This window comes from Cyclopterus lumpus, chromosome 19 (assembly GCF_009769545.1).
Source record: "Cyclopterus lumpus isolate fCycLum1 chromosome 19, fCycLum1.pri, whole genome shotgun sequence".
NCBI lineage: Eukaryota > Metazoa > Chordata > Actinopteri > Perciformes > Cyclopteridae > Cyclopterus > Cyclopterus lumpus.
The window spans coordinates 13,884,957-13,912,202 of record NC_046984.1 but is presented as its reverse complement, the minus strand read 5'-3'; the positions used below and the strand labels follow the sequence as shown (position 1 = coordinate 13,912,202).

The 27,246-nt window shown below is 41.2% G+C and overlaps 1 protein-coding gene and 1 non-coding gene across 4 annotated transcripts; both read right to left on the bottom strand.

The window, feature by feature from the left end:
* Positions 1-869: 869 nt before the first annotated feature.
* Positions 870-22,089, bottom strand: ppm1bb (protein phosphatase, Mg2+/Mn2+ dependent, 1Bb). Of its 3 annotated transcripts, XM_034557886.1 has the most exons (7): positions 21,690-22,079; positions 12,761-12,832; positions 11,348-12,190; positions 9,454-9,571; positions 8,681-8,792; positions 7,510-7,567; positions 3,010-5,606 (listed from the first exon to the last, which is right to left on the bottom strand). In XM_034557886.1, exons 3-7 carry the CDS (start codon positions 12,176-12,178, stop codon positions 5,268-5,270), a joined length of 1,458 nt encoding a protein of 485 aa, XP_034413777.1. In that variant the 5' UTR covers positions 12,179-12,190; positions 12,761-12,832; positions 21,690-22,079; the 3' UTR covers positions 3,010-5,267. The 3 variants fall into 3 exon arrangements, with proteins under 3 accessions (XP_034413778.1, XP_034413777.1, XP_034413776.1); XM_034557887.1 differs by lacking the exons at positions 3,010-5,606; positions 12,761-12,832 and adding an exon at positions 870-2,283 and having other exon boundaries at positions 21,690-22,089; XM_034557885.1 differs by lacking the exon at positions 12,761-12,832.
* Positions 22,090-27,131: 5,042 nt separating this feature from the next.
* trnai-uau lies at positions 27,132-27,225 on the bottom strand. The gene is made up of 2 exons: positions 27,188-27,225; positions 27,132-27,167 (listed from the first exon to the last, which is right to left on the bottom strand). It is a non-coding gene; the product is annotated as a tRNA-Ile (tRNA).
* Between the last annotated feature and the right edge of the window lie 21 nt (positions 27,226-27,246).

Below are 27,246 nucleotides of genomic sequence, written 5' to 3'. Positions count from 1 at the left end.
GATGAATTATTATGAATATACAATATTAAAGGCTTTCTACTGCCAAAGTGTATATCTGAAAGAAAAGTCGCATTTATAATTACTTGTGTGCCAATTAAGTGTGGATTTCTTTCTAATAAAAGAAAGCGGTGGGGTAGACGGGTATCTGCTGAAAATGTTGCTAGTAGTTCGTAAGAAGGCCATTACGAAGAGATGACACAAGGCAGAACCACCATCACGAGATGGGTGGCTGATTATTGTTAATGAAATATACGATATGGAACGGTTAACTCTCAGGAGAAGAGCACAAGAGGAGCGATGTCGTGAGAAGTGGACGATGTTATGTCAACGATAAGAACCCCTGAATATGTCTCAGGATTTATGCCTTTGAGGGGACATAGTGTGTTTGTGTTTTTCCTCTTTTTGTATGTACGTATTCTGTCTATTATGAAAAGAAAAAAGAGAAAGCGGTGTGTGTACTTTTATCAATCATTATCACAAAGTTGCCTCATAATATTCCGAGATGAATTGATGGAAGAAGAATGTAAATAAGTTTATGTATTTACACCGTCAGGAGAGTAAAAAGCTTGCAGCTATACTTTTGTTCAGTGTGGGGAACTATTGTACACTTCGGTTTGTTTTAAACCCAGACATGGAAAAGGAACAATAAAGTGATCGTACTGACCTATAAAATTGTTCTACTTACTTTATTGTAAATCTAAAAGTCCACTTGTGTCCATGTCGTGATTCTGCAAGAACTTTCCAGTGATCTGATTGGCCTTGCTTCGTGATACATGCCTCTGAAAGAGGAACAAAAAAAAAAAAAGAGGCCACACAAACATCCAGAAATGGCGTGAGGTCTCTGATTAAAATACGCAGCCACCACTGGATCCTTGGCAGGTATTTTATTTCATATATAGACGCTTTCTGTAATCAAATGTGAGTGCAATCAAACAACAGCAATACAAACATTACCAATGCAGTCTGAGAACCAGGAACTGGGTTAAAACAGGGAGTTCGCTCACTCTACATAGCGAGCAGCTAGTAACCTCATGGACAACATTTAAAAAAAAAAAAAAAAAAAATTAAAATTAAAAGAAAATGTATTTCCTGTCGGGACAGTCCGCCCTCATGTGTACTTCCAACCATGATGGTGGAGAGGGAGGTGGTGAAGTTTGACCCACCACCCTCCTGCCCTAACCTTCCTCCTACAGGAAGTCCAACCAGTGATACAACAGCCCCCGCCCCGCCCCGCCCACCACCTCCATGAGTCCCACTTGCACGCGGCTCTTCAGTGAACTAGATAACCTCACATCCCCACCCCCCCCATCATGATTATCATCGTCATCATCCTAATAGTATCCACAACAACAACAACAAAATGTCAAATCATTTCAACTTCTCACACAGCAGGAGCCAATCAGAGTGCAGAGGTCCATCATGTTCAGTCAGTCTCAACCAATGGCTGTCCATCCGGATTGACTAGAAAACCACGTAGCTGTACATGTAGAACCAAAGTCCTCATGCAGTGCCCTGCGAAGGTGGCACATCACATACGTGCACAGGTGGAAGTGGGGTGGGGTGGGGGGGAGAGTGGAGGGTGTTTATGTTTTTTTTTTTATAGTCTGTCTGCGTGTGTTAGAGAGAGTGTGTATGTGTGTTTTAAGAGGGGAGAAGCAAAGGTGTTAGGCAAATATCAGACCCAGGAGCACAGAAAAAAAAAAAAAAGTCCAGGAGAAGAAGAATTACATACAAAGTCTTTATCCACCGTCTGTCTTCTCTTGGCCCTCCTCAAAGCACTCGCACACACAAACTCTCTCTTTCACACAAAAATATACGCACACACTATAGGTCCTTATGTCATTGTGAAGTCAGGTGTTCAATGTCAACATTCAAGAAAAGGAAACAAACAAAAAAAAAACACCTCAATGGTAAAAATCATCTCTACCATCACAATGCTTCAGTTCATAAAATCTTGACATTTCTGAAAAGTGATTTTTGTTTTCCTCCAGGTTTAAAGCAGTATGCGTGTGTGTGTGTAGTTGTTGTCGTTGTCTTCTTTGTCCCACTGCTGCAAACACACACACACACACACACACACACACACACACACACACACACACACACACACAACCAACATACGCACACTCACGCACTCAAACACACACACCACATGTCCTCTTTTAGTGGAGAAAGATATGGCGCAATGGAGAGACACTCCTCCTCTGGGCGGATGCACCGATCACCAGGAGGAGACGGAGGTCGTTGCCACGGCTACCAGGGGTCTTCCAGCTCACCGGCACTCTGGGTGAGTAAAAAGAAAGACGGAAAGAGGCGCGTTAGTTTTTTGTGTTTTAAGCTGCATCTTACACAACACACAGTTGTAAACTTGAACCTCTCTGCCCCCTTTTATCTACTCAAATTGAATGGATAATGGCGAAAGACAGTAACATTCCCCTGCCCAGCCTACACATTAACACAACCAGAACCCAGACCTCTGAAGACTCACCTTGCGGAGACTCACGAGGCCAACTGTCAGACTGAAAAACAGGGGAGAAATGGAGAGAATGGAGTCCCTATAGTCTAGGCGGCTCTCCCCTCCGCGTCTCGCCGCCAGCTCATGCAATGCAGCGGCAGGCATTTATTTTGCTGCCATTGTTTTAAAAAGAGACGAAAGATTAAAATGTCTTTAAGCAGCTGAGGTGAAATTACGAGACGCAGCTAGAGCTAAAAGCTGACAGGGAAAAAAGGGGGCAAGGAAGGTGGACTTATTTTCTACACGAGCTGAAAACTTCACAGCCAACACAGAAGTTGATACGACACATTAAATATACTAGACCCTAGGGAATGTTCCTGTATCAAAGGCCACCACTTTGTCTGGGAGTCTGTCTGGGATGTTAATGATTTCTGGTGAATTAATGTATCCCTTATCACAACCCTATTCTACACATTTGACACGACCAAAAGACAAGAAGCACAGCTGTACAGTCAGACTGCAGTGAGAGATACTCATACACTTGACACAAATCATTGCATTATACCTCAAATCATCTTTATTTTGTTCATTTGTCATTTTAACCGAGTGGGACTGATTTTGGCCCACGTAACCTCTTACAAATACAACTCATACATACATACACAAACACACACATACATACATACATACATATGCGCAGGGTTTAGCATAACCTCCCTTCCGAAGTTAAGTGCCTTAGATATTGAAAAGATAAGTGCAGTGCATGCATTTCCAGGGTCATCGGGTACTGTGCTTTATACTGACTTGCAATAACATTCCCTCTCCCCGCTTTCAAAGAAGAATGAGTACTGCTCGTTCAGTCTGTTATAAACCAAACGTTCCGTCGGAGGCAAGCATTTCGGAGTGTGTATTTTTGAACAGACAACGTCATAACCTATGAGGAATGAAACATACCGTGTGTGGGATTTCATAAAGCCAAGGTTTAATAGTAGCAGCTGTCAGCATGAGCAGCAGATCTGGTTGACTGATACTTCAGTTATAGTGTGGACTGATTACAGAACCACAACCAGCTCATAGAACACATCGTTGTCCGGGTGTAAACAACTAAACGTTGGACGTTGAATAACTACAGTAGAATTCGATGCTATGACATTTACAGCCATGTCAGCCGTTTGACTTCAGGAATGTCACCTGCATGTTTGATAAAGACAAGGGGTCAGCCCGAGGGTGGTGCCAAAAGAAATGCCGTATTGTTCCCTAAAATGTACTATATCAGAATAGTGTGCTTTGAGATGAATGCACATGTTGTGTTACCAATTATGACATTGCTATTCAGCTAAAAAAAAAGATGTAGCATCGTCATGCTATTTAATATAATTAAAAAAAATCCAAAGCTTGTAAACTTTAATTTTTAATTAATTTTAATACATTTAATTTATGCCGTATCTGAAGTGTTTTCAAACATTGTTTTGAGTTATTTAGAGAAAAGACTGTATGAATAAAGACAAACTGGTTGTTTTGGCAAATATACGTCTGTTTAAGCGTCTGACCTGCATTAAAGAGTAGAGCACAGCCACTTCCCTGAGCTTTTCTATGGAAGGATCTCTATGACAACTGTAGCTGTGGTTTTCTAACAGCAGGTAACAGCTACCACTGATGAAGCTCACACAAAAGTTGAGCACAATGTAGATCACACAATGTAGATCAAGGCGCTGAATGTTTTGATAAACCCTTTTGATTTTGGAAACATGACTTTGTCTGGCGCCCTCGTTTTCCCTTCTAGTGAAGGTTTCATTCATTTAGTTTTCTGCTGTGAGAGGAGCGTCACAGCCTTACCTTTAGTCTTATTTCGATTTAAACATTACTTTTATGGCCCCGTGTCACCTGGTACTAGTATACATTTGTATCCACCTGAACATCAACAACCAGGAACACATTTTAACCTCTTTGTGGGCGACTGAGGCAGCTTACAGAAATGTGGTGATACGAAAATAGGCATAAAGTGGTGAGGGAATGATTCAAATGAAATGACTCTCAAAGTATACACCCACTAACCCCCCTGTCCCTCTGTGGTCAATGATTGGTCTCTTTCTCCGTCACTCAAACCCATGCAGACACACAGACGGACACACGCACGCACGCACTCACACATATACACACACACACACGCACACGCAAACGCAAAAGAGTGTGTTCTGAGTTTGTAGATTGAGTAGGCCTGGAGACAGTACAGTGAGTTGAACACAGCTTCAGTTCAGAGGGTCTCCTTTTCTTTGTCAGTTTGTCCACTGTAAGCAGGTGTGGGAGGGGGTGAGGTTGAGGGGGGTGTAGGAGAGGGGAGGGGAGGGGGTCAAGTGGGAAATCAGCCAGAAGCCAATAATAGTAAATCTAGGCCATCGAGTGCAAGGTTAATCTTTGCTTCACCAGCCAATTTTGCGTGTAATAATAATTTGCTAATGATTATTTTATATTGTAAAACATCAGTCTGTGTGGTCAGGTGGTAAAAGTGGCTGGCAAGTTTAGAAATCCAAGCCGAGGTGGTCAGAGGACAGGGGAAAGAAAGCGTCCTTATTAGGTTAAAGGTAAATACGTGGCTCGGCGACAGAACTTGAAGAGACAGAAGGGCCATTTTGATTTCCATTGCATTACTAAAATATTCATGAATGAAATTGGCAGCTGTAAATGCAGACCATGATAGAGCCGGAAGTGGCCGATGTGTCCATTCAAGTTCTGTGATGAAGGAAAGAGGAGGAGAGGTCACAGCACAACTGACTAGAGCTTTAGGGTTGGGTAAGGTATGCGGACGGGGTGCTCAGTCAGAGGAGGGATCGGACTCGGGGGCGGGCGCATCTTGGCTAGCCTCCGGCTCTGCAGTGGCAGGTGAGGGCGGGGGCGAGGGGGGAGAGGGAGGGGAAGCGGGCTGCCGCTGGCCGCCACCTTCGTCGTCGTCATCGTCATCTGAGGTCCTCCTGCCCTCCCCTGCTCCCTCCACAGTGCTCTCCCCCCGCAGTGTGTAGGCGGCCAGGGACTCCTCCAGCACTGAGTGGTACTGCCCCCGGTGGTGCAGGCGGAACTGCCGCAGAGCCTCCAGCAGATGAGCCGCCGTGCTGCCACCTCCCTCCTCACTCTCCTCCTCTCCCCCCGCACAGGCCTGAGGTGACACGCCAGGGGTCAGACTCTGCAGGCACGCTCCATGGTCACACACACACACACACACACAAGCACGCACACACTAACAAGCAGCAGCACAATACTCACATCATTGTCACACAAATATCTACTTCATGATGTCAGGGGCATTCTTGCACCAGTCGGACAAGCCCATGCAAACGCTACCTCTGACCCTGTGACCAACAACCCTTTGTGATATTCGCTGGATGGTGTAAGAGAGAGAGAGAGGGAGAGTGTGTGTGTGTGTGTGTGTGTGTGTGGGGAGAGGGGGGGGGCAAACACACTGACGATCCCACACACACACACACACTCTCTCCAGGCTGTTTAAAACCTGACACAGATCTCTTCGTTAAAATAAGAAATACATTTCTTAAGTTCCTGGCAGTTATTTCTTTAAGATGATGGATGTGAAGTTTCCTCCTTAGACGGCATATGAATTATATATAATGTGCTTTTTTGAGCCCCGATTCACAAGCTGGACTTTGATGTGAGGGTGAAGAGGTAATGGTGTTAAGCATCCGACATTAGCAGCTGAAGCAGATTTTGTGCTTTATGGTTTTTTTTAATACAGAAGTTTCACTGAAAAGATAATTAAAACAAAATGGCCATGCCAGGAAAGCAATAACCCTGTTGGTTTTAATGTAAAAAGGAAAATGTGTCTGAGAAATGTTGAGTTACATACATACACCAGCATCTATCTTATTCTATCAAGCTCTACTCAAAAACGTTGATTAATTGTGGCGTGTTTTTTATGCTTGTGTTGGGGTCATGTGCAAATGATTTTCCTATAAAAAAAATAAAAAAAATGAAATTAAGTAGAATTATATAGAACTTATTTTACCTCACTATTTGACATCCTTTACACCCTTCAGCTTGCCACTTCTTATCAGCGCAAGACAATTACTTCATCTGTAAAGTCCCACTGAACTTTTTTTCTTATTATTGTTACTTCCCTTGGGCATTTGACTGCGCAGGGTGAGATGTGAGCTTAGTTTTACACAAGAAAACTGTTTTCACATTCATCTGCTGAAGCGTTTCTCTGTGTTCAAGGCGTGTTCGAACAAGTTCGCAACTTAAGTGTGATACGGAAACGGAAAGCCTCCAGTGTGCATGCGCTGATAAGCAAGAGGCATCTAATTAATGTCTGCCGGTATTTTAGCGTTTGAAAATGTGTAATATTTGGATATTTATGGATTCTGCATTTGTACTTATTACATTTTTTTGTGGGAAAAAAAAACAAAAAACTAAACTCGCATTTAGTGTTCCAAGCTTGATTTTTTTTAATGTCTTAAAACATGTACAGGGAAATCTTTAGAAAGGTTTTACTCATCCGTAGGTTTTACATGCATTCATAGCTGAGGACTTCATGAGGTTTATGGAGGTCGTACTTCCTACTGTGTACCATTTCAATGACAAATATGAAATTGAAACTGACGCCAATGCTTCACTGCTTTTCAATACACTCATAAGTTTCCCTGAGCTTGCCAAGGTTATTCTGCCAAGTCCATCCTCCACGCTCTTTCACACTTAAAGCACACCAACACACACACACACACACACACACACACACACACACACACACACACACACACACACACACACACACACACACACACACACACACACACACACACACACACACACACACACACACACACACACACACACACACACACACACACACACACACACACACACACACACACACACACACACACACACACACACACACACACACACACACACACACACACACACACACACACACACACACACACACACACACGTCCTTGTCGGGGCTGGTGTGTTTCTACATGTTGGGGTGGGGCCGGGGGGGAGTGAAAGCTTGGAGAGGTGAAGGGTTTATAGAGTGATCAACTCACCCCTTCCTCTTCTCTGTGGGGGTTCAGCTTGTTGTATACCGCCTCGATCACGCTCCGTCTGTAAACACACAAAAAGGACACCGCTCACTGCTTAGAGAGGAGAACAACTCTCGACACAATACAAACAGTCGCTGTTCATTCTTAGCAAATGTATATTGATTAAGATTTTAATGGTACTAAGAAAGAACTGAGTCGATACTGGAGTATCCGCTATTTATGCATAAAGAGGCTACATAATCTCTTTTGGAAAGAGTACGCCTAAGTGTTTTGAGGAGTGTTATCTGCATGTTTGTACGTTTTTAAGTGCTCATGCATGGACATGCTTGGCTATTTTCATTATTAAGTACACTGCTGATTATTTTCTTGCGTAATCATCTTTAAGACATTAGAAACCTGTGCAAAATACTTCAAAATGCCCATTTGGTCTGACCACCTGGCCAGTCTGCTATAATGTAAGACAAGGGAAAGCAAAACATTCCCTCACTTTTTATGATTTTAAAACTATTTTTTTGTCCATGGACTAATTGTTTCAGCTTTTTGTGCATTTATCCATTACTTGTGAATCATAAAAATGAAATAAACTCAGGTGTAATAATCAACAAGTTTTTCTCCCAAAGCAAGTGCAATTTCATGAGAAACATGCACAGAATAAATATTAAAACAATTATAAAATAAACAGGGGGAAAGGGTCATTCCCACAATATATTTTTTAAAACTGGCTTTCAAGCAACTAGTCTGAGTTCATATCTCCTTCCACACCAACGAAGAATGTTCTGTGACTTTACTGCCTGTGCAACTTAAAACTAACGTGAAGCACAAGTGTTATTTTATATATAAAATAAAAAAATATGACACTTGGCTGATCAGCTGAAAAACCGCAGGTTTTGATTGGTGGCTGATCAATCGGTGAATCTCTAGTTAAGTTTTCTTTTTAATGTATAATCAAATTTCTGTCTCATATCCCTTTTTAAAGCACGTTGTAAGTAACGATGCTAAAATAGGAATTAAACTAGCAGTAAAACACAAATGATTACTTTCTAGTGGTAAATTTTAAATTTCACAAGTTTCTCAGCCATACAAAAATAATGTATGTGAATAAAAGTATATTAACGTATAACAGAACACTCTGTGTATGAATGCAGTTCAATGTTGTTCCAGGCTGTGTATTTACTTGCTGGCCAGGCCTCCGCCAGGTGGAAGGTTGGGGGTGTTCTCTGTGGCAATGCTCCTCAGGACAGACACCAGGTCAGGGACTCCCGCCTCCCCACAGTTCCCCAGTAGCTCTACACAAACACAAAGAGGACCAGGGGTTTGAGAGAGGTTGTGTTGCACACTGTATAGTATCTTATACAACAAGTTGTAGGTGTGAGACCGGTGGTTCTCAACTGTTTTTCAGTGATGTACTGTGTACATAACCAGCACACAGTATTTTTGAGTGTCTTCTTGTACCGCCAGGGGTACACGTACCCCCATTTGAGATCCACTGTGTTAGACCACCACATTTCTCTGCCGAGGCTGAGATATCAACCATAGGAGTGGAAAAATCTGTCTGTGTGCGCGCAACAGATTGATTTAAAATATTTCCCCCCCCCTGGATATCTACATAAAAACTGAACACAGTATGTTTCACTTAACCTTTTTAAAAAACATTTTCAACAAGGCATTGAAAGACTGCTGCCAGAGAACAGTGTGGATATTTAACCACCACGGAATAATTAAATGTTTATAACAATATACCACAAGTTTCAAATGCAGCGTATCAGCCAGTGAAAGAAGAAAAGTTGGTTATTATTTTTCCTCAAAAAGCACTGGAACTAATATGAGCAAGGCATTTCTAATGATTAATGCATACGAACTATCTAGTGTGTGTGTGTGTGTGTGTGTGTGTGTGTGTGTGTGTGTGTGTGTGTGTGTGTGTGTGTGTGTGTGTGTGTGTGTGCTGACCCTCAACACGGGTCTCCAGGTACTTATCCAATTCCTCTTCTTTCTTCACAGCCTCCTCTGAGATCTTGGGCGCTCCGGGTAAACACACCAACACCACACTCATATTGTCCCTGCTCCCCTGCAAGACGAAGAAAGACAGAACCAATAAGAAGGACATTTATTTGGGAGATCATTCTGTAGTTGTGAATTATAAAAGGGATTTTCAAATTCAAATCAAATTGTTCCCAATTCATGTTTACAATAAATTCAGGGCTTTCCCTGTCAACATAAATATGAGGCAAATGGCGAGCAAAACATGCAGCAAAACAACAAATGAATGATAGTAGCTGGCAGCAATACAAGGTTAATAACTATAACTACTAATAACCACTGAATGATACTTCAGCTGATATACATGTATTTACACGACCCATAACATAAATACACATTTTTGATAAGGTTTCCTAAAAAAAATTGATATTTATGTACAATGGCGACCAGTCGAAAAATAAACTTGTCAGTTTCAAAAAACATCTTTGGCATTTCTGTTCTTCAATTTCTTGTCATTCATCGGTGGACTTATACGATGACATCAATTAATCTGCAATTATATGAACGCATTTAATTTGTAGATGGTGCTTTATTATAATGTTTTAACAGCTCTGCATGTTAAACATATCTTAAATATGGTTTTCTCCAATACAGAAACATTTTAAAACAAATGTAGCATAAACCATTTTAAACACTTTTGACCTTTTCCACATAGCACTGTAAAAATGCTGTGGTTTGGTAACAACAACTTTTTGCATTTGGAGATTACTGCAAGAACTGCATTTTTAAAAATCGATAACTTCTGTTCTGGAAACTCTTGATAAAATTGGCCAAAATGTTACCTAAATACAGAGGGTTATTTAGCCACCTTACCGACAAGCTAGCATGACGGATTTCTTAGGTTTTTCCTAGTTTATTAATTTTCTTTTCATTAGTATCTTCACTAGCTTTAACTGAGCTCAGCCTGCTTTTAGCCTCTGAAAAAAAATTATTAATCAATTACACTTTCAATAGGTGTATTATAGAAACATTGCATTTTAAAATAGAAATGATAGGATACACAGAGAAACATATATAGAGCTCTGGCCTTAAACCAATGGATCGTCACCTTGTCATTGGCTTGTAGAAGTCAATATGGTCAGTGTAACTTTTTCTGCACGTCACAAAAGGCAGTAGAGGAGATTTACAACAGCGTTACTTGAGATAACCCATCCAGTAAGGTAACAATAACTACGCTGCTGTGCACTTGTTGGTTGTTGCAGTACTCAAGACACAACATAGGTGATATATAGAAGGCAAAAGCCCAAAATGTTGAGTGATGGATAAATTCAGTTTAGCACAAAGAGTGATTATTGCTTTTTCTTGGATCAATAGCTGAGAAGGCCAATAGTCAGGGAGACAATTATTCATCATCTGGTTTTATATGATCTTTTACTGTGAGATGTTACGTTTTATTAAAGAAACAGATCATTATGCTATCTTGCAATGCAGTTTTTCATAATTTATTTCAGTATATTTAGTTATTCGTATATTATATTAAAAGCAAGACTAATTAGAAATGCATTTGAGATCCCTGAAACTGAACTGATGCAAACCAAACGTACTAAAATATTACTACATCAATACATTTGTGAAAACAAAGACTTAACAGCTTTAGCTATTCATTTGTGTCAGCAACCATGATGATCGTGCAAATGGGCGACTGAGCATGTATCTTCATTAATATAAAAGAAAATACAAGAGTAAATCAATTTTCTAATATTTTTACAATGTCATGCAATTCATGTCCCATAGCTGTAAGACAAGCTGAAAAGCAGGCAATTATGTGGACACTTTCACCTTTAATGTACATCATAAAGCTTACCTTATGCAGACAGGTATCCACCACAGAGTTACAGACCTTCTCCAGGTCATCACACACCAGAAGTCGTGAGCGGACAAACTCACACAGCTCCTCGTTGGACATGACATCCCAGATTCCATCACATGCCAGCACTACAAACTCGTCTCCTTCGGCCGCGCGCTCCAACACATACACCTCGGGCTCAGGGCTCACCAGCTGCTCCGTGGGGCCCTTACCATCCACACATTTGTAGTCGTAGTCCCCCAGGGCCCGGGACACAGCCAAGGAGCCGTTTACCCTCTGGATCATGACTGAGCCGCCAGCGTTCTGGATGCGCTCCTTTTCACGGGGGTTGCAGGGCTTGTGGTCCTGGGTGGAGAAGCCCACTTTGGTGTCTCGACACAGCACGGCCCGCGAGTCTCCGCAGTTAATGAAGTAGAGGTGGCTCGGGCTGAGCAACACGCACACGGCTGTTGATCCACTGCGGTCCAGGCCCTGCCGCAGGTCAGAGAAGCTGCGCATGTACTCGTCAATGTTCAGAAAGCCCGAGCGGATGCCGTCCTTCACTCCTTCTACGGAGCCGGATCCTGAACTGAAGTCGGCCCCTCCTGACAAGATGTGTTCCAGCAAGTGGCCGGAGCAGTAGTTGGCTACCCGGGAGCCTGCGTGGCCATCGTAGACGGCAAAGAAGGACCAGTCGGTGAGTCCATGGGGGAGGCCCACTACAGCTGTGTGGGCGTCCTCCATCTCCACCCGCCAGCCCTGCATGGAGCTCAGGCCATAGTGCATCCCATTGCCCTCACCGTGGGCACTATGCTTCTCTGTCTTCGGCTTGTCCAGGAATGCACCCATTGCTGCCTATAGCTGGAGATTAACCAAGAGGAAGAGAAGAGAGAAACATAGAATTAGGATTACATCCTCACCAGCCAGGACAAAGAAGATAATCTATCCCTCAAGTCTGCCACTTTTATCCTAATGCACTACTGTACTATAAAAATATTGAAGATTGGTGTATATGACTGTATAAAAAGAACTCCAAGGAGGGACGGATTTATTTTTAACACAACTTATTACAAGCTTTTGATGCCCATCATAACAAGCGAAACTCATTCCCATTGTCAGATCACATTATATTTTATAGTTTTTACAGTAAATCCATCTGTACATGTGCATTTTCTTTTGTGTCAGTAGATTTGTAGGCTGTTTCGTACTGTGATTACAGAGTGCTTTTAATTACTCAGAGGATGGTGAGAGCCAGAGATCCTGACAAGACAAATATAGCAGAGGAGGAACCCCAGAGCTGAGGATTACACTGCAGCAGTAAAGCTTATTTGAGCACACACACACAACCTCCTTCACTCTGAACACAAGGTAACTAATACCATTAGTTAACTAACGTGAAATTACTGAATCAGCAGGGTGGGAAACACTCACCCGCAAAGAGCTCAATGGGAATGAAATCTGTCTCTTTGCCTCTATCTTAAACGTTGGTTAAAGTTGGCCATCCTGAGAGAAAATGTGTGTTAAAACAATCCATGGGGCTGTGTTGGTTCAGTACCGTAAAACAATAACATGCAATCCAGGAAGTCCAGTTTTAGTAACAGATCCATTAGCTGTCCATCCCTGAATGCAGGCGCCAAAACACTTCACAGCTATTTAGATCATCATGAGGAGGGATTTTACTGCTCTGGAAAGTTATTAGGCGAGCAATCGTTACGTCTTTCATTTATTGGAGGCGCTCGCAAGCTAAACTGTAGAAATATACGACGTTCATGTTACAAAGTAATATACCAAGATTGTGAACCTGCATGTATTTGATTGATCGCCGCAGTGTCTTGCATTGTGGTCCCGCTGAATTTGAGTGAGGTTGAACTTTTTATTGGATGACCCTGCACTGTTTTGTTATAAGCTAACAGGGCTAATAATTCAAACTTTGCTGCGATACATCAGAGAGGCATGAAGGGAGAGAGACATTTTGAAGGTATGAAGGATTTGGTTGTTGAGTGAAAGGAAACCCTAATGAATGGCAACTGAAATTAGTTAAAGAATTCAATTAATTACTTGATAATAAATCAGCAACTATTTTGATCTTCAATTGATTATTAAAAGGAGCTTTTTATGCAAAAATAGTATAACAAGCCGTTTTCAGAGATCTTTTCATTTAGGACTGACAAAAACATTTTATAGACCAAATGAACAATGAATATTGTACCCGTTTCTAATATACAAATTGAAAATGTTAATGTTTAATTCACTAGCAACTGTACCTGAAGACACTACCACCTCACGCTCAACTGCCTTCCGCCATATCTTTTGGCATTTTTGACGTGTACAATATTTTCCCAGCATACCAATCAATCATTCTCTAAATATCAGCAACTTCAGCAATATGGAGCTACTTACAGTATGTCGATTATGTATTGCAGCACCCATGAGATCTTGAAATCAATACAAAATCGAATGTTTCCTGAGCGCGTCTTTTTTTCCAACATATTGATTTCTCGCTATGTATCTCCCATGTGAGTGGACACTCGGCATGACAGGCATGTGCCCAAAAAAGGCTGGTACATGCAAGTGTACCAGCCTTATCAAGAGTGACTACAGCTGGTTCCAGAGGAACGTGTGTGTGTGTGTGTGTGTGTATGTGTGTGTGTGTGTGTGTGTGTGTGCATGTCTGCTCTGCGCATGTGTGCAGTCAGTGTCATCGTCTATGTGCGAGAAAAAGACACTCTATAAATACGACATGCCGGTTTAGATTTCATGTCCAGGGTGGGGCAGTGGACTATTCACATTTCTATTGCTTTCCTGCTACATGATAGTATCAACAGGATTCCTTCTATTGAGCTCTGGCCACCACCTACTGCCACTCACAAGTAGCCTATATGTTCATGTATGGTAAGAAAGTGTGTTCACACATGTGTGAGAGAAAGAGAAATCAGTTATGTTCACCAGCAGTGATTCTCTCTAAAAATAAAACAAACACACTGCCATTGCCTAGCAACCACCCACCCTGCAGGGCAAACATCCAGGCTAAGCTTCATTCAGCGACAACCCCCTCTCTATGTCTTCTCTCTCACTCGCTCTAAAACACACAGAGAGAGAGAGAGAGAGAAGAGACAGAGAGAGACAAGTAGTTGCATCATTTATCCATTAAAGCAGTTGCAGCAGCCAGACCCTGAAAGGAGACATGCAGACTGCAAGAACACATGCTGATACTATGAGATTTCCCTGGCAGACAATGATACAATAGCCTGCTTGAAAGACACACACACACACACACACACACACACACACACACACACACACACACACACACACACACACACACACACACACACACACACACACACACACACACACACACACACACACACACACACACACACACACACACACACACACACACACACACACACACACACACACACACACACACACACACACACACACACACACACACACACACACACACAGAGAGGGAGAGGAGAGGAACCAGGAACTCTCAAGCACTTAACCTCCTCAAAACTGCTGTCACCCGTGCTGTAACCACAAGTCGAAACCAACACCCCCTCATGCAAAGACGCACATGTCTGCCAAAACCACTGGCTACGAAGAGGGAAGTGGAAGGTCGGGGATTACATAATGCTGCAGAGAACTTGAGAGCTGCTCTGAGAGCAGGCACACTTGCACCAAACAGTAATGCTATCCTGGAAGCAAGGTTCACATACAGCTTCGATCATCTCACACTCACGTTCTGTGTGTCGCAATGCACTGAGAGCTGAATCTCAAGACAATGCGATAACGCAACAGTTTGGGATGGTGGTTATTTGATTTTGATTTGATTATAGACTTAGAGTCTAGAACAAATGTTGTTTTTTTTAGCTAAAGATTATTTTAGATTAAGATAATTTAAGAATTTCTTTTCTGGAAATTCTAGAGAGCCACATCTAAAATGTTGTCGAATTGGCTTGGTGTTGCTTTTGTGTATAACCGTTTCCGCAGCTGGAAAAACAACCAAGCAAAAAAGAGCCCTAATGGGGGTTACTATAGTGGGAAAGAATGTCTAACAATCCTTAGACTATATTTAAGAAGTGGACATAGTCACTGTGACATCACTCATTGGTTTGAGGCCTCTGGTTTTGAAAACTTGAGTTCACCATCTTGGTTTTCAACAACCAACACGAGGGTGGAGCCAAGTAAAAACGAACGGTGAATAAGGTGACCAAAATGTTGCAATTCATTTTCATGAACTTAAAAACACACCGTGAAAGGGTTAAAGTTGAGAGATTAAAACAGACAACTCCCAGATCGGACAATGCCGCGGTATTGACCCGTCAATCACATGGTAGCCACGCCCTAAAGCATACACTGCGTTATTGTCTAATTTACTCTAAATGGGACCATAATTTTACTAAACGAACATCATATTGTAATGAAAACTTGGAACTATCAATTGAGACCATAAACTCATGTTTACTGAGATAATAAATCAAATTTTCTCAGACTTCTATCTAATCAGACATTTTTTTGCAACCATTTAGTCAAGGTTGTAACTGAGCTGTTATCAGCAACAAACTGAAGTTTTGGAAGGAAAAGTGGAAAGTAAAAGCCACAATTAAATTAATTTTACTTTAAAACATCTCTATTATTATTATTATTGTTTCAGTCACATGCTGAGAGACTTGCTGCCAAATGGACAACCATGGTGTACTTAAGGCTGCGCAATGTAGTCACACAGGGCTAACAGTGTGCCGCCACCCTCTTCAAAGCTAGTGCTACATACGTTCCCTTCTAGCTCAGCTAAAAGCATAACACTGAAACAACCCATCAGCACATTAGCATGGCATTCATGGTACAGACAGCATTATCTTCACATCACCTGTATGTGGAGAGCCTAAACGGTGCCAATGTCTTGGGGTGATTGATTTATAATCCACGCTCGTCCCCGATTCTGGATGCTTAATGTGGAGACACAAAGTGTATTGCTTTTGGGGAGATTTTTGTATCGCAATCATTTAAACATTCCCTTTAAATTATGCATTTCTTCTGATTACAAGGCAAAAAATCAGTGTGAATATAATTTGAACTATGAACTCTCAAGACATGCAAAAGAATACAATGATTGTGATAACTATGCTATATTGTGCTGGTCCCACTAGAGATGTGTCCTTGGTGAAACGGACCCAAAACAGAGGCTGTACTCCCGAAGACCCGAGGACTTGGCTGAACCTGCGTCTCCCCTCCTCACTTTCATCTTATGAGGTGAGAATGACCACGTGAATGCATCATTAGACCAACCAACCCAGAGTGGATTGTAGGATACACCGGGTCACATTTCACAGCCGCATTTGGAGAAGCCTCTGGAATGGACAGCCTCGTCGAACTCATGACGTATTCATGCTTGAAATACGGACTTTGGAGCAGGCAACGCTGAACTGGGACACAGCTCATATTGTGTAGTTTGGCCCCTATGCAGCAGTAATGACTTCTAAAACCACACCTTCCTATTGTGTGTATTCATACACCTGAAATCCATTAGTGTTACAGTTTTAACCCATCTTTATCTTAACTGCTAAACCAATTTAACAGATACTCTGACCTGGCCTCCCTTTTTACGTTTCTTTTATTGCACACAGGACAAAGACAGTTGCACAGATCCAGCATGCAGCACTTCGACATACATTATTGACCCTCCATTTCTTCATCTCCCCTTCATGCACTAATCTGCTGCAGAGTGCTTCCAAGGTCGTACATAACACTGCTGGATACCACCAGTTGATAGAAATCACTCTTCACAACTTGCTCTCCTGCATTGTTTTCCTGTGACATTCAATAAAATTGTTATACTTCATGGAGGGTGAGATGACAAAAGAAACGCGATGAAACAAAGTTTGTGGCTGAAAGGTGAGCCCTGACAGGTGTAATGGTGGTTTCAAAACTAAGTAGACAGTGTTAAATCTCAGCAAGCCACAGTGACAAAAGCATCTAAGTGCACAACATGGCGACCAAGAATTAACACTTACAATCATAACTTAAGCTACATTTACACCAAGTCAAACGCCAGATACAGTGGTTGCGTTAGGCTTTCTACTTGTCCATCATTTTACTTGTCCATCATTTTGGCAGACAGAGTTGTAAAAAGTTCGTCATAATCTATTATTAACCGTCATTTTTTGAGGGAGTCTGTCTATACTTTTTTTTTTTTTAAGTTTAATATCTTCTCACTCTGCTAGCTGTCCGTTTGGACTCAGGACTGAGACAGCTGCACACACGGTGGCAGAGCTCACTGTACTTTATGTGTGAGTGTTTGTGTTTATAGGATTATGCATTTATAAGAGTATGGAGAGAAAAGATGAATGGAGACAATCCGTGCAACCACTTTTCTTGTCAACACACAAAGTAGATGAATGATTTTTTGTCTCTTCGCATTTGCCTCGGACAGATGACTTCTCATGGCTTTTTTAATTTTGTTCTGAAGGCTAAAACCTTGCTATGCTGCCACACTGGAGACTGTACTTATCAGACTCTGTGATTATGGGATTTTCCAATTCTGCAAGCACTCGCTTGATCGGGAGGAAATCACGCAGCGTGCCCTCCTCCTACACCGCTCTGTGACCCATAGCGGTCACAGGCCCCCCTCCAAGAAAGCCTTCAGATTGTCATTTTTAGAAGAAAAAAAGCGATCATTGATGGAAAATATTCGGTTAACGCATCCCATCCATCTCAATGTGGGTAGTGCGTTTGGGCTACGATGGTAAAAAAAAAAAAACGCAACGGCCTGCAGTGAAAAGTTGAAACCAAATAACCTGACGTCACGCTGTGGTGGCCAATCATGTAACCGCCGATCAATGAGCCACTCAGTGCCTGATTTGATGTGAATGCAGCCTGACAACTAAGTGAGACTCTCAAAGTCTGACATACCACATGAAAGGAAAGGCAAATAGGACTGCAACCAATTATTATTTTCATTATCAATATAATTTTTCTTGCTTAATGGATTATTCATTGAGTCTATGACAGTGTCAAAAGGCGTCAGAGAGTTCAAGTTGACATCTTCAAATGTCTTGTTTTGTCTGACCAAAACTACAAAGATATTCATTAAACACAGAAAAGCTTCGAAACCTCATATTTGGGAAGCTAGACTCCTGACATGTTGGTTGGAACATAGTTCATTTTCTGTCAATTGACTTATCAATTAATTAACTAATTGTTTCAGCATTAAAAAGGCACACGGTTTGTAACAAAAGGTTTTCTGTGGTCTGAATCTGGACACTCCATTTAAGAAGAAATGCAATTCAACAACAGCCATGACAGCAGTTTCCTAAAATCTTGTTTAAACCAAAAGCACCTTCCTTCAAAAGTGACTTACAAACTACAACAAAGATTATCTAGGTACTATCAAGAAACCCAGCCATATTGTTAATCATCACAAAAGTATAAATAACAGAGTCTCAGACTCCATGGTGATGTCTGGTGATGTCTAATGGCTGGTGGACCAACAGCAAAAAACACAAAGATATTTAGTTTAACATCAGAGAATAATAAGAAAAGCATAAAAATATTCACAATTGGGAAACTGGAATCTGTGAATTGTTGCTTGAAGAAAATAGTTACATGAACTTGAATGAAACAATTATCAAAATAGTTGCCAACTATTTTTTTCATTGACGACTAGATTAAGTGACAATCGTTGCAGCTCTACCACACACAAGCTTCTCTATTTCTGATGTGTTTATGTAAACACAAATAACATGTTTTTCAAATGTACAAATAACCCCAGGATGAAGCTAAAGCACTTAATATCAGAGCATCAACAGTAATGGCAAAGATACACTTGATACCTTAATGCAAATGTTTATGAATATTTTATTAACAAAATCAATGTGAAAAAAGAACATATCTGCATGGCTTAATGGTAAAATACTTCTCACCCAAACCGAATAACATACACAAGCAAATGAGAAAGCTACAGTCCAACTGATTTACCCCACTGAAAACTGTGAAACAGGTTTGTCACAGTGATAATTGTCAAACCAGTGCAAATTCCTCCCTATTATGGAAAACCAATGTGGGCTCCTATAGTGATTAGCAATTTTTTAAAGCCTGTTGTGACACCTAAAGTTTCATCAGTGCACAGCCAAGACCTTTGAGATCTGTCAAACTCTAAAACAAGCTTGTTTTCTGTCTCCATACTGACGTAGTGCGTTTCATCTGCTCCTCAGTCTTGGTTTACAGTGACCGCTGACTCAGATAAGATTATCAGCTATTGAACTCCCCCCGTATCTGTCTGGCTGGGTACAAGCCCAACACCAGACCAAGTGATGTCATACTGGTCACCTGTGCACCTTATCGTAATCTGATATACTGGTGAAGGTGAGCAGGGTGGCTGCTAGGTTACAATTCTGCACGATACAAAATTGATGATGAAATGCAAATTTATCAACATAGTCGGGAGGTTCAGAATGTCTTAATCATATACAATTCTCAAAACTGTAATGGTAATAGCCGTGGGGTTTCTGCTCATTAATAAAAGTCAGAGTAGAACATTTTGAAAGTGTAGGGAAAACCCTTGTTGGGACTGAGTCAAACTGGGAATAGGCCTTGGTTGCATGAACACTTCCTATTGCAATACTGGAAAAATAAAAAATAAATACGAGTGATGATTGATAGGTTTACTGATCTGATTTGATACAAAAGGTGACTTACTTAGCTGATCACATAAACATTTGTGAAATATCTATGAAGGGAACCACATTCTCGTTTCCAGAAATGATTAGCAGCATTTTGCCACCAATTGCGCTCAAAACAATAACAACAAGGAAAACCAAATCCAATGGCCAACTGTATTAATATATAATAATAATAATAATAATAATAATAATAATAATAATAATAATAAATCATAAAACAGTATTTGAGTTATCTTTGATTACATGTGGTGATATAGGCCTGTGCTGCTGTTTATCTATAGCAAAGTTAGGCGTTACCAACCAAGCCCATGTTTATGGTCAGGGCAAACTCTGTGCCAATGGACCTGCCCCTCCCTATTAAAGCTTGGAATAAGTGTAACATAATCTAAACATAAAAGCGGCGATGCAGCAAAGTCACCTGCTATATTATTTTTTATGTCAACTGAGACTTGGAACTGTACAACTGCCTCTGTAGTTGACCAGTTTACAGGCCAAACAGTGAACACAGTTTAAACTCAAACAGTTGTAGACAATTTTGTTCATAAATGTTATGTTTTGTTTGATTTTCCATCTCTTGTTAAAATGATTAATTTCACTTGGATTTCGCCAGTTTTTCAGCTGAACCATACCTACTGAGCCTTATCAACAAAGCAATGATGCTATTTATTGTAATATAACTTTACCACAGTCAACAAGTTAATCTAACCTATATATTATATATTGTAGACAAGTAACGTTAAGATATCAGTAGAGAACCGGCGTTGGAGCAATGCTGTTTCCGCAGTAAAACATGAATGGTGTATAAACACTTTACCAGATCGTGACTAACATTCAGTAATATCTGCTTAGATTACATTTCATTTGTACGGACTGATTTCACGTGCTTCAGCAAATATACTAGACGTAAAAAAAAAATGGGGGCTTGCGTGTATTATTATCCTCTAAGGTCACTGCACACACACACACAGCAGCACACGTAGAGCAACGTTAGCTTTCCAACTGGCATAGCATACATCTGTGTTTGACACATTAACGGGTAACTCTGAACATTGATATCGCTCACACTGACTTTACTTAATCAAATGAATAGGATCGGTGTGCTTGTTGGAATACAATGTTATATCGTTACACCGTCAAGCTAACCATTGACACCCACATGACAAAGTCCGCTAAGCTGTCATTAGCTAGTTATAGCTCGTGTAGCTAGATTAGCTCACAAGGGACCAGACTAACCCCTGGAGGCCAACGTGTCGTTTTAACCGTCAACACACAAGTGTGACTTTAAATGTGCTTCATTCGTAATTAACTCCGCTAACGCCGGCGGTAATGTGAGCCAAGTTAATGTGAAACATCAGGTGATAATTTTTGACGACGGTCTGTTGAACACCGAGGTTATTATTGACACGACACAATTTACGTTGACTGGTTGGTTTTTTTGCTGGGGGGAGGGGGGGTGCGTTTCTGTTAAATGCCGATCCACTGACCACATGCTGAACTCCTCTCCCCACTAAACACTACTCCCTCGACGGGAAGGCCTAGTGTGCCTGTGTGTTGACGTGAGCTAGCTAACGCTAGCTGGCTCGCTAACGGCAACTTAACGGTCAGCTAGCGGCCGTTGGTGCTTGTCAAACTCGAGCTCGTGACGTTAGCGCAATCACGAACGTGCTACTTACGTTTTCCTGCTGTTGCGAATGTAGATCCAATCTTGATTATCTGCTGGATTCTGTTTTTTGTGTGAAGACGTGTCGGTTAACCTGGCTATCTACGGAGCTAACGTCGGCGAGCTAGCTGTGTTATGTTTCCTTATTTGACAAAAAAAAAAAAATCGAGATTGGCCTCAGATGAGCGGCGATAATTCCTTTCTCGGTGGTTCCCTGCTTGGACAGCGTTGATTTTTACGCATGTTTGACGCCAGTTCTGTCTCTCACATAAAATGAAGACTATTCCGATCGTTCCGAAGCAAATGCGGACACGGAGAATTGGTTATATTATACTACGCTGACAAATCTAGCACTTTCTTCAATTGAAAGGCCAGAGCTATCCTTCGACTTTGGGTGCTGAACAAGAGGAGGTGTTATTTTTGGCATATGCTCGGTGATTGGTTACAACGTCAGGGTGAAACGTCGGCTAATTGGCCGCTTCTTCTGTCAATTAGCTCTGCCCCTGTGCAAAACTACATTCTCATTGGTCTATAACCGAAGTTCTATGACGCACTGGATCTGTGAAAAAAATACACTCGGAACTGATTTTGGCGTACGTCGAAGAAAATCTGGCGGTGTCTGTGGTGAAATTTAAAAAAAGCTCTACGCCTCCGACGGGAGTCGATTGACCGCAACCTGGGGTCCGAGTGTGACAATATAAATTCAATCAAAAGTGGCATGACTACGAATGCAATGCATATCCTGGTCCTCTATATGTTTAGAAGTCACCACACACACGAGTGCCCCGGAGTGAATAACAAGCGCAACCTAATTCAAGTACAGCAGGGGTGCTTGAAGGGGGCTCATTTGGAGCCTCCAACAGAGGGAAGAATTGTACCATTTTATTGTAACACAATAGAATTTTTTAAATTTTAAGATATTACACTTAAATGTTAGGTCTCGCTCATTTCCTGTAACCTATATTTTGTTTAGGCAATTGCATATTTCAAAACTAAATCAAATATGACACAAAAAGAGAAAGACGTCACATCAAATAGAAATTGGGATGATGAGGAAGTTGAGAAGCTGAAGGATCAATTTTACTGCGGAGGCCCAATTCATTGATTGTCTTAAATTAACTCAATACAATCACATTTATGGATCTATGTTCAAGCTAATGTAAATACATTTTTGGAATTTCAATAAGATGAATGTGGTGCATTCTGTGATAATTGCCGCTTTGTTGCTACACAGAAGTGCAGCAGTTCATTCAGCATGCGTGTGATGGACTGTGTCACCTCTTCAGTTCTTCACATCTCTAAAAATCAAACAATGCCAGACTAATAGTTTGACCTTCTTGGCTCTGAAAGATCTGAAACAGTCACAGCCAAACACATATGCTATTGCATGTCATGTATGGATTGCACTGTATGAAAATGACTTCTTTATAATGTTTGTTATGGTTTATCATGGTTTTCAAAAGGCTTCACTTGAACACTGACTCCATTGCGTTATTGAGAGACACATGTCAGTACTGAATCTAAGCCAATCAAGATATAGGAGGCACTTCAAGCTCCACCCGGCCACAGCACACATCTACAGCCACATCTGTACCCACAGCTAGATTACCAACATGCACAAGAAGCGACTTAGAAGTATGAACAGGTAGTATTACCTGGTCCACCTAGCAAGCTAATGACTGGACCTGCAAAAGGCCGTGCACGTTTCAGTTTTGAAACCAGAATCATTACAATTAATTTCTCTTCCTTGGCATCATACAGCAGAAGGAGAATTAGGAAGCAAAACATCTGTCATGGACACTGAAGACGTCACTTGGAAAACAGTTACAAAAAAAGTAACTTATTTTCAGTTAATCTTTTTCTTTTTTATGTTTTGAGTCATTTTATGCCCCCTAATAGTGAGTCACCATGCAGAGAGATGGCTTACAAGGCCTCAGTAAGATTCAAACAGACTTGTCACCTCGTATAGCATCAGAAAGCTCTTATTCAATGTCAGAACACAGTTACAAAGTGGGAGGAGCTCTCTGAGGAGTCCCTGTTTCTGGAAGTTAAATTCCCATTCAAAGACAATGTTACACGACTCACAGTTGGAAAGATTGTATGTCTTGGATGGGCTTGAAACACTCAAAAACACAAATATTGTAGGCACAAGCATGTTTTAAACGCTACCTGATGGGCACTTCTTGAAAGATGAAGCTGTTGAAAAGAACTAACAATCCAATCTGCATCTTGAATAACAATGGTGGATGAATTCAACAACTATATGGCGCTGTGTATTGTTCACCACTCGCGACAACAAAGAACCACCACTCTGTTCGCCGCTCCGCCATGCGGCTTCAACGCTGAGCCGAGGCTCACAGATGTTGAGAAGCAGTTGAAATATAATTACACTCAAAGTGGTGGTGGCCTTACATTACAGGGGAGAGTCCTGTGTTTCTGTGTTGAGGAACATTACATGTCATTTAGCTGACGCTTTTATCCAAAGCGACTTACAATAAGAAACATTGAGGATATTGTTTAAATGGGAATTCAAAATGGGGGGGGGGGGGGGGGGGACCACCCCTGGAGTTTGAGCTTCTCTTTCAAGCTTTGTCTTATTAATTCTTCACATGACAACCGCACTGTACAGCCTAGTGCAACACCATGAATGCCTTCTCACGATTCATCGTGTCGAGGAGTGCCCTGGAGGAGGCTTCAAATGAGGCCTTTCAGAACAGGAATAAACACTTAAGCGGTCAGGCAGGCTCTTTTCAAGTGTACTGAACCTTTTACTCTGCGTATGCGTATGTATTAAACAGTACACATAAAGATATTTAATTCGACGTGCAAATAAATAAAATGTAGGCCGGAGTGAATGAAACTGGGATGGGTATAGATTAAAGCATAAACATGAGTATGAGTGTGTGTGTAAAGATGTTTAGTTAGATAGTGGATCAGTGGATCAGAGTTATGTGTGTGTCTGTATGTGTGTGTGTGTGTGTGTGTGTTTGAGGGGAAAGCAGGGCTTATCCGTTGTCATTTTGTGTTCCTCCCTCAGGATTAGACTTGTGTCTTGTTAATGAAAAACTCATCAGATATCAGAGCAGTTCCCTAAGGAACCAAGCAGGGTTATGAGACACAGGTCAGATTAAGACCCTGTTTAGATAGTGTGTGTGTGTGTGTGTGTGTGTGTGTGTGTGTGTGTGTGTGTGTGTGTGTGTAGTATGTTACATACAGATAGAGGGTGTGAGTGAGCAGCACAGTGGTATTTAATTTTCCAAGATGGGGGATTATCACTGGCAGAATTTGATCATTCTGCTCTGATCAGGATGTTCAATCACAGCTTATCCCAAATATTAAACTCTCAGTCTTGTGCCCCCCTTTTCCTCAATCCCTCACACACACACACACACACACACACACACACACACTCACACACACACACACACACACACACACACACACACAATTCCACACGTACAGACTCCAACTGCCGAGGTCCTCATTGAGTAAAGTGGCCCGCTGAGCCCACTGTCGCGGTGGTGTGTGTGATTGTTCAGCCACCTGGTCACCTCAGGGGATGGGTGAGGAAGGGGGTGGAGGGGGGAGTTGTGGGGTGGGGTCTCTGGTGGGGCGATGCTAGGCTTTAAAAGCGTCTTATGGAGGCGGCTGAAGAGAGTAAATTAAAAAACTGTTTCGTCTAATCCGGAGCACCAAGAACAAGTGGCACACGCTCCAAAATCGGATCCCTCGTATTACATGGATCTGGAGGAGCTTAAAAACACACAAACATTCCCTCAAATGATATGCACACATGCACTTACATGCATACATACACACGTGTACCCTACTGCTAAATACTCCGTGATTGTGTCCCGGGCCAGCCGGGTAGAGGGAGAGAGGGGGAGAGGGAGGACACGGGGCGACGGGAGGTACGATGCCCTGATCTGCACTCTCATTTTCAGCCTGGAGATCTGCACCAGGGACATCTGGGTCACATCATTACTGCAATCTTCTGCTTGTTCATTCCCAGCTTTAAAGGGCTTAGAGTGACAGGCCTGCACACACACATTCATACAAAGCACACACACACACACACATCCAAGGACACAGATATAGGCCTATAGAACATGTAACAATCATTGACAGTAAAATACAGCATGTCTGAACAAGATTTGATGCAGTGAAGAAACTAAGCAGTACGCGCATGCTGTGTAAAGAAGATGTGTGTATGCCACAAGATAGATTTGTGAATATAGATTATGCTAAAAAATGACCAGAGGTGGACTCGTGACACGTTTCTCTGCAGCAGGCACCTGTCAAAATGTTACTTGAGGAACATAAATGCACCTTTATGTTTAGAAAAAACGTTTTAGGAGCTACCGAGGCTGTGGACTCTGTCCGGTGCAGGTACATCGCCCTCTAGTGGTGAAAAGCTGGTTTCACAACAGAGTAACCATTCTGGCTGTTTACCGCCAGAGGGCGCTGTTGGTCAACACACCTGAGAAGATGAGGGAGACGGATTAAAGTTGCCAAGAGCTCCTTTTTCTTCATTAAATATAGTTAGTATCAACTTTTAAAATAGTGTAACTGAAATGACTGAAATAATAATTACTGAAATGAATGGAAGTTAGTTAAGTTATTATAACATTAAGATAGTTATTATTATTAATGCCATCATCAGAACCCATGCAACATAGCATATATATAAGTATAAGCAGAAAATATGAGACCAAAGATATAATGAAAAAGGTAACTAAAAACTAGAATAAAAATATTAATCTTCAACAAAATCTTAAATGTTACAGTTAAGTACTTTTTTTAACTTGTATTTTATTTTATTCTTAATTTATTTTCTATATTGCCTTGTGTTTCTTGATATATTCTTCTTCGTCATCTTTTTATGTCTTAAACATTATGAATTACCTTATTGTTGAAAGGTGTTATACATCTCTTATAAGAAAAGACACCCTGTCTTGTATTGCTAGTGTCTTAATCCCAAATATATTTAATGTATGCAATAAAAGAAAATATGTCCTTCAATACTTTAAAGAAGTCATAACAATATTTAAAAAAATTACTATATTTATATTTCTTTAATGATTACGTTGGCACACTCAATTTATTATAAATTACACTATACAATAACGTACTATATTACATTTGATACTCTATATAATATTGCTGTAGAATATTTTACTTCTATTCTATATAAGAATTAGTATTACTTTTGTTCTTTTTTTAAAATGATCTCTACTTATGTCCTTGTGCTGGAGTTAATCATATATGTTGCTGTCTTATCAGTCTTCAATGATATCATATTCCACTTTGTGTTTGAATTGAGGGACTGTCCAGTAATTCAATATAAATCTGTTGACATCAACGTATGAACGTGAGTAGTATTTGAATCTAGGTGACGACATTATTGGTGCTCCACATAATCACAACAGGTAAGTAAGGGTTACCTTAAAAACTCTGCTCCAGGTGAGGCTCGAACTCACAACCTCGGCATTGCTTTGCTGCATACTGTCATATAAGTACCGCGCGCTAACCGATTGCGCCACTGGAGCTTCGGCGAAGATCGGTCAGGA

Coding starts and splice junctions, on each gene's coding strand:
- ppm1bb (XM_034557886.1), bottom strand. CDS start 12,178: ATGGGTGCATTCCTGGACAAGCCGAAGACAGAGAAGCATAGTGCCCAC. Junction 8,793..9,453: donor CCTGGAGACCCGTGTTGAGG/GTCAGCACACAC, acceptor GTGTTTGTGTAG/AGCTACTGGGGAACTGTGGG. Junction 7,568..8,680: donor GGCGGAGGCCTGGCCAGCAA/GTAAATACACAG, acceptor GTGTGTTTACAG/ACGGAGCGTGATCGAGGCGG.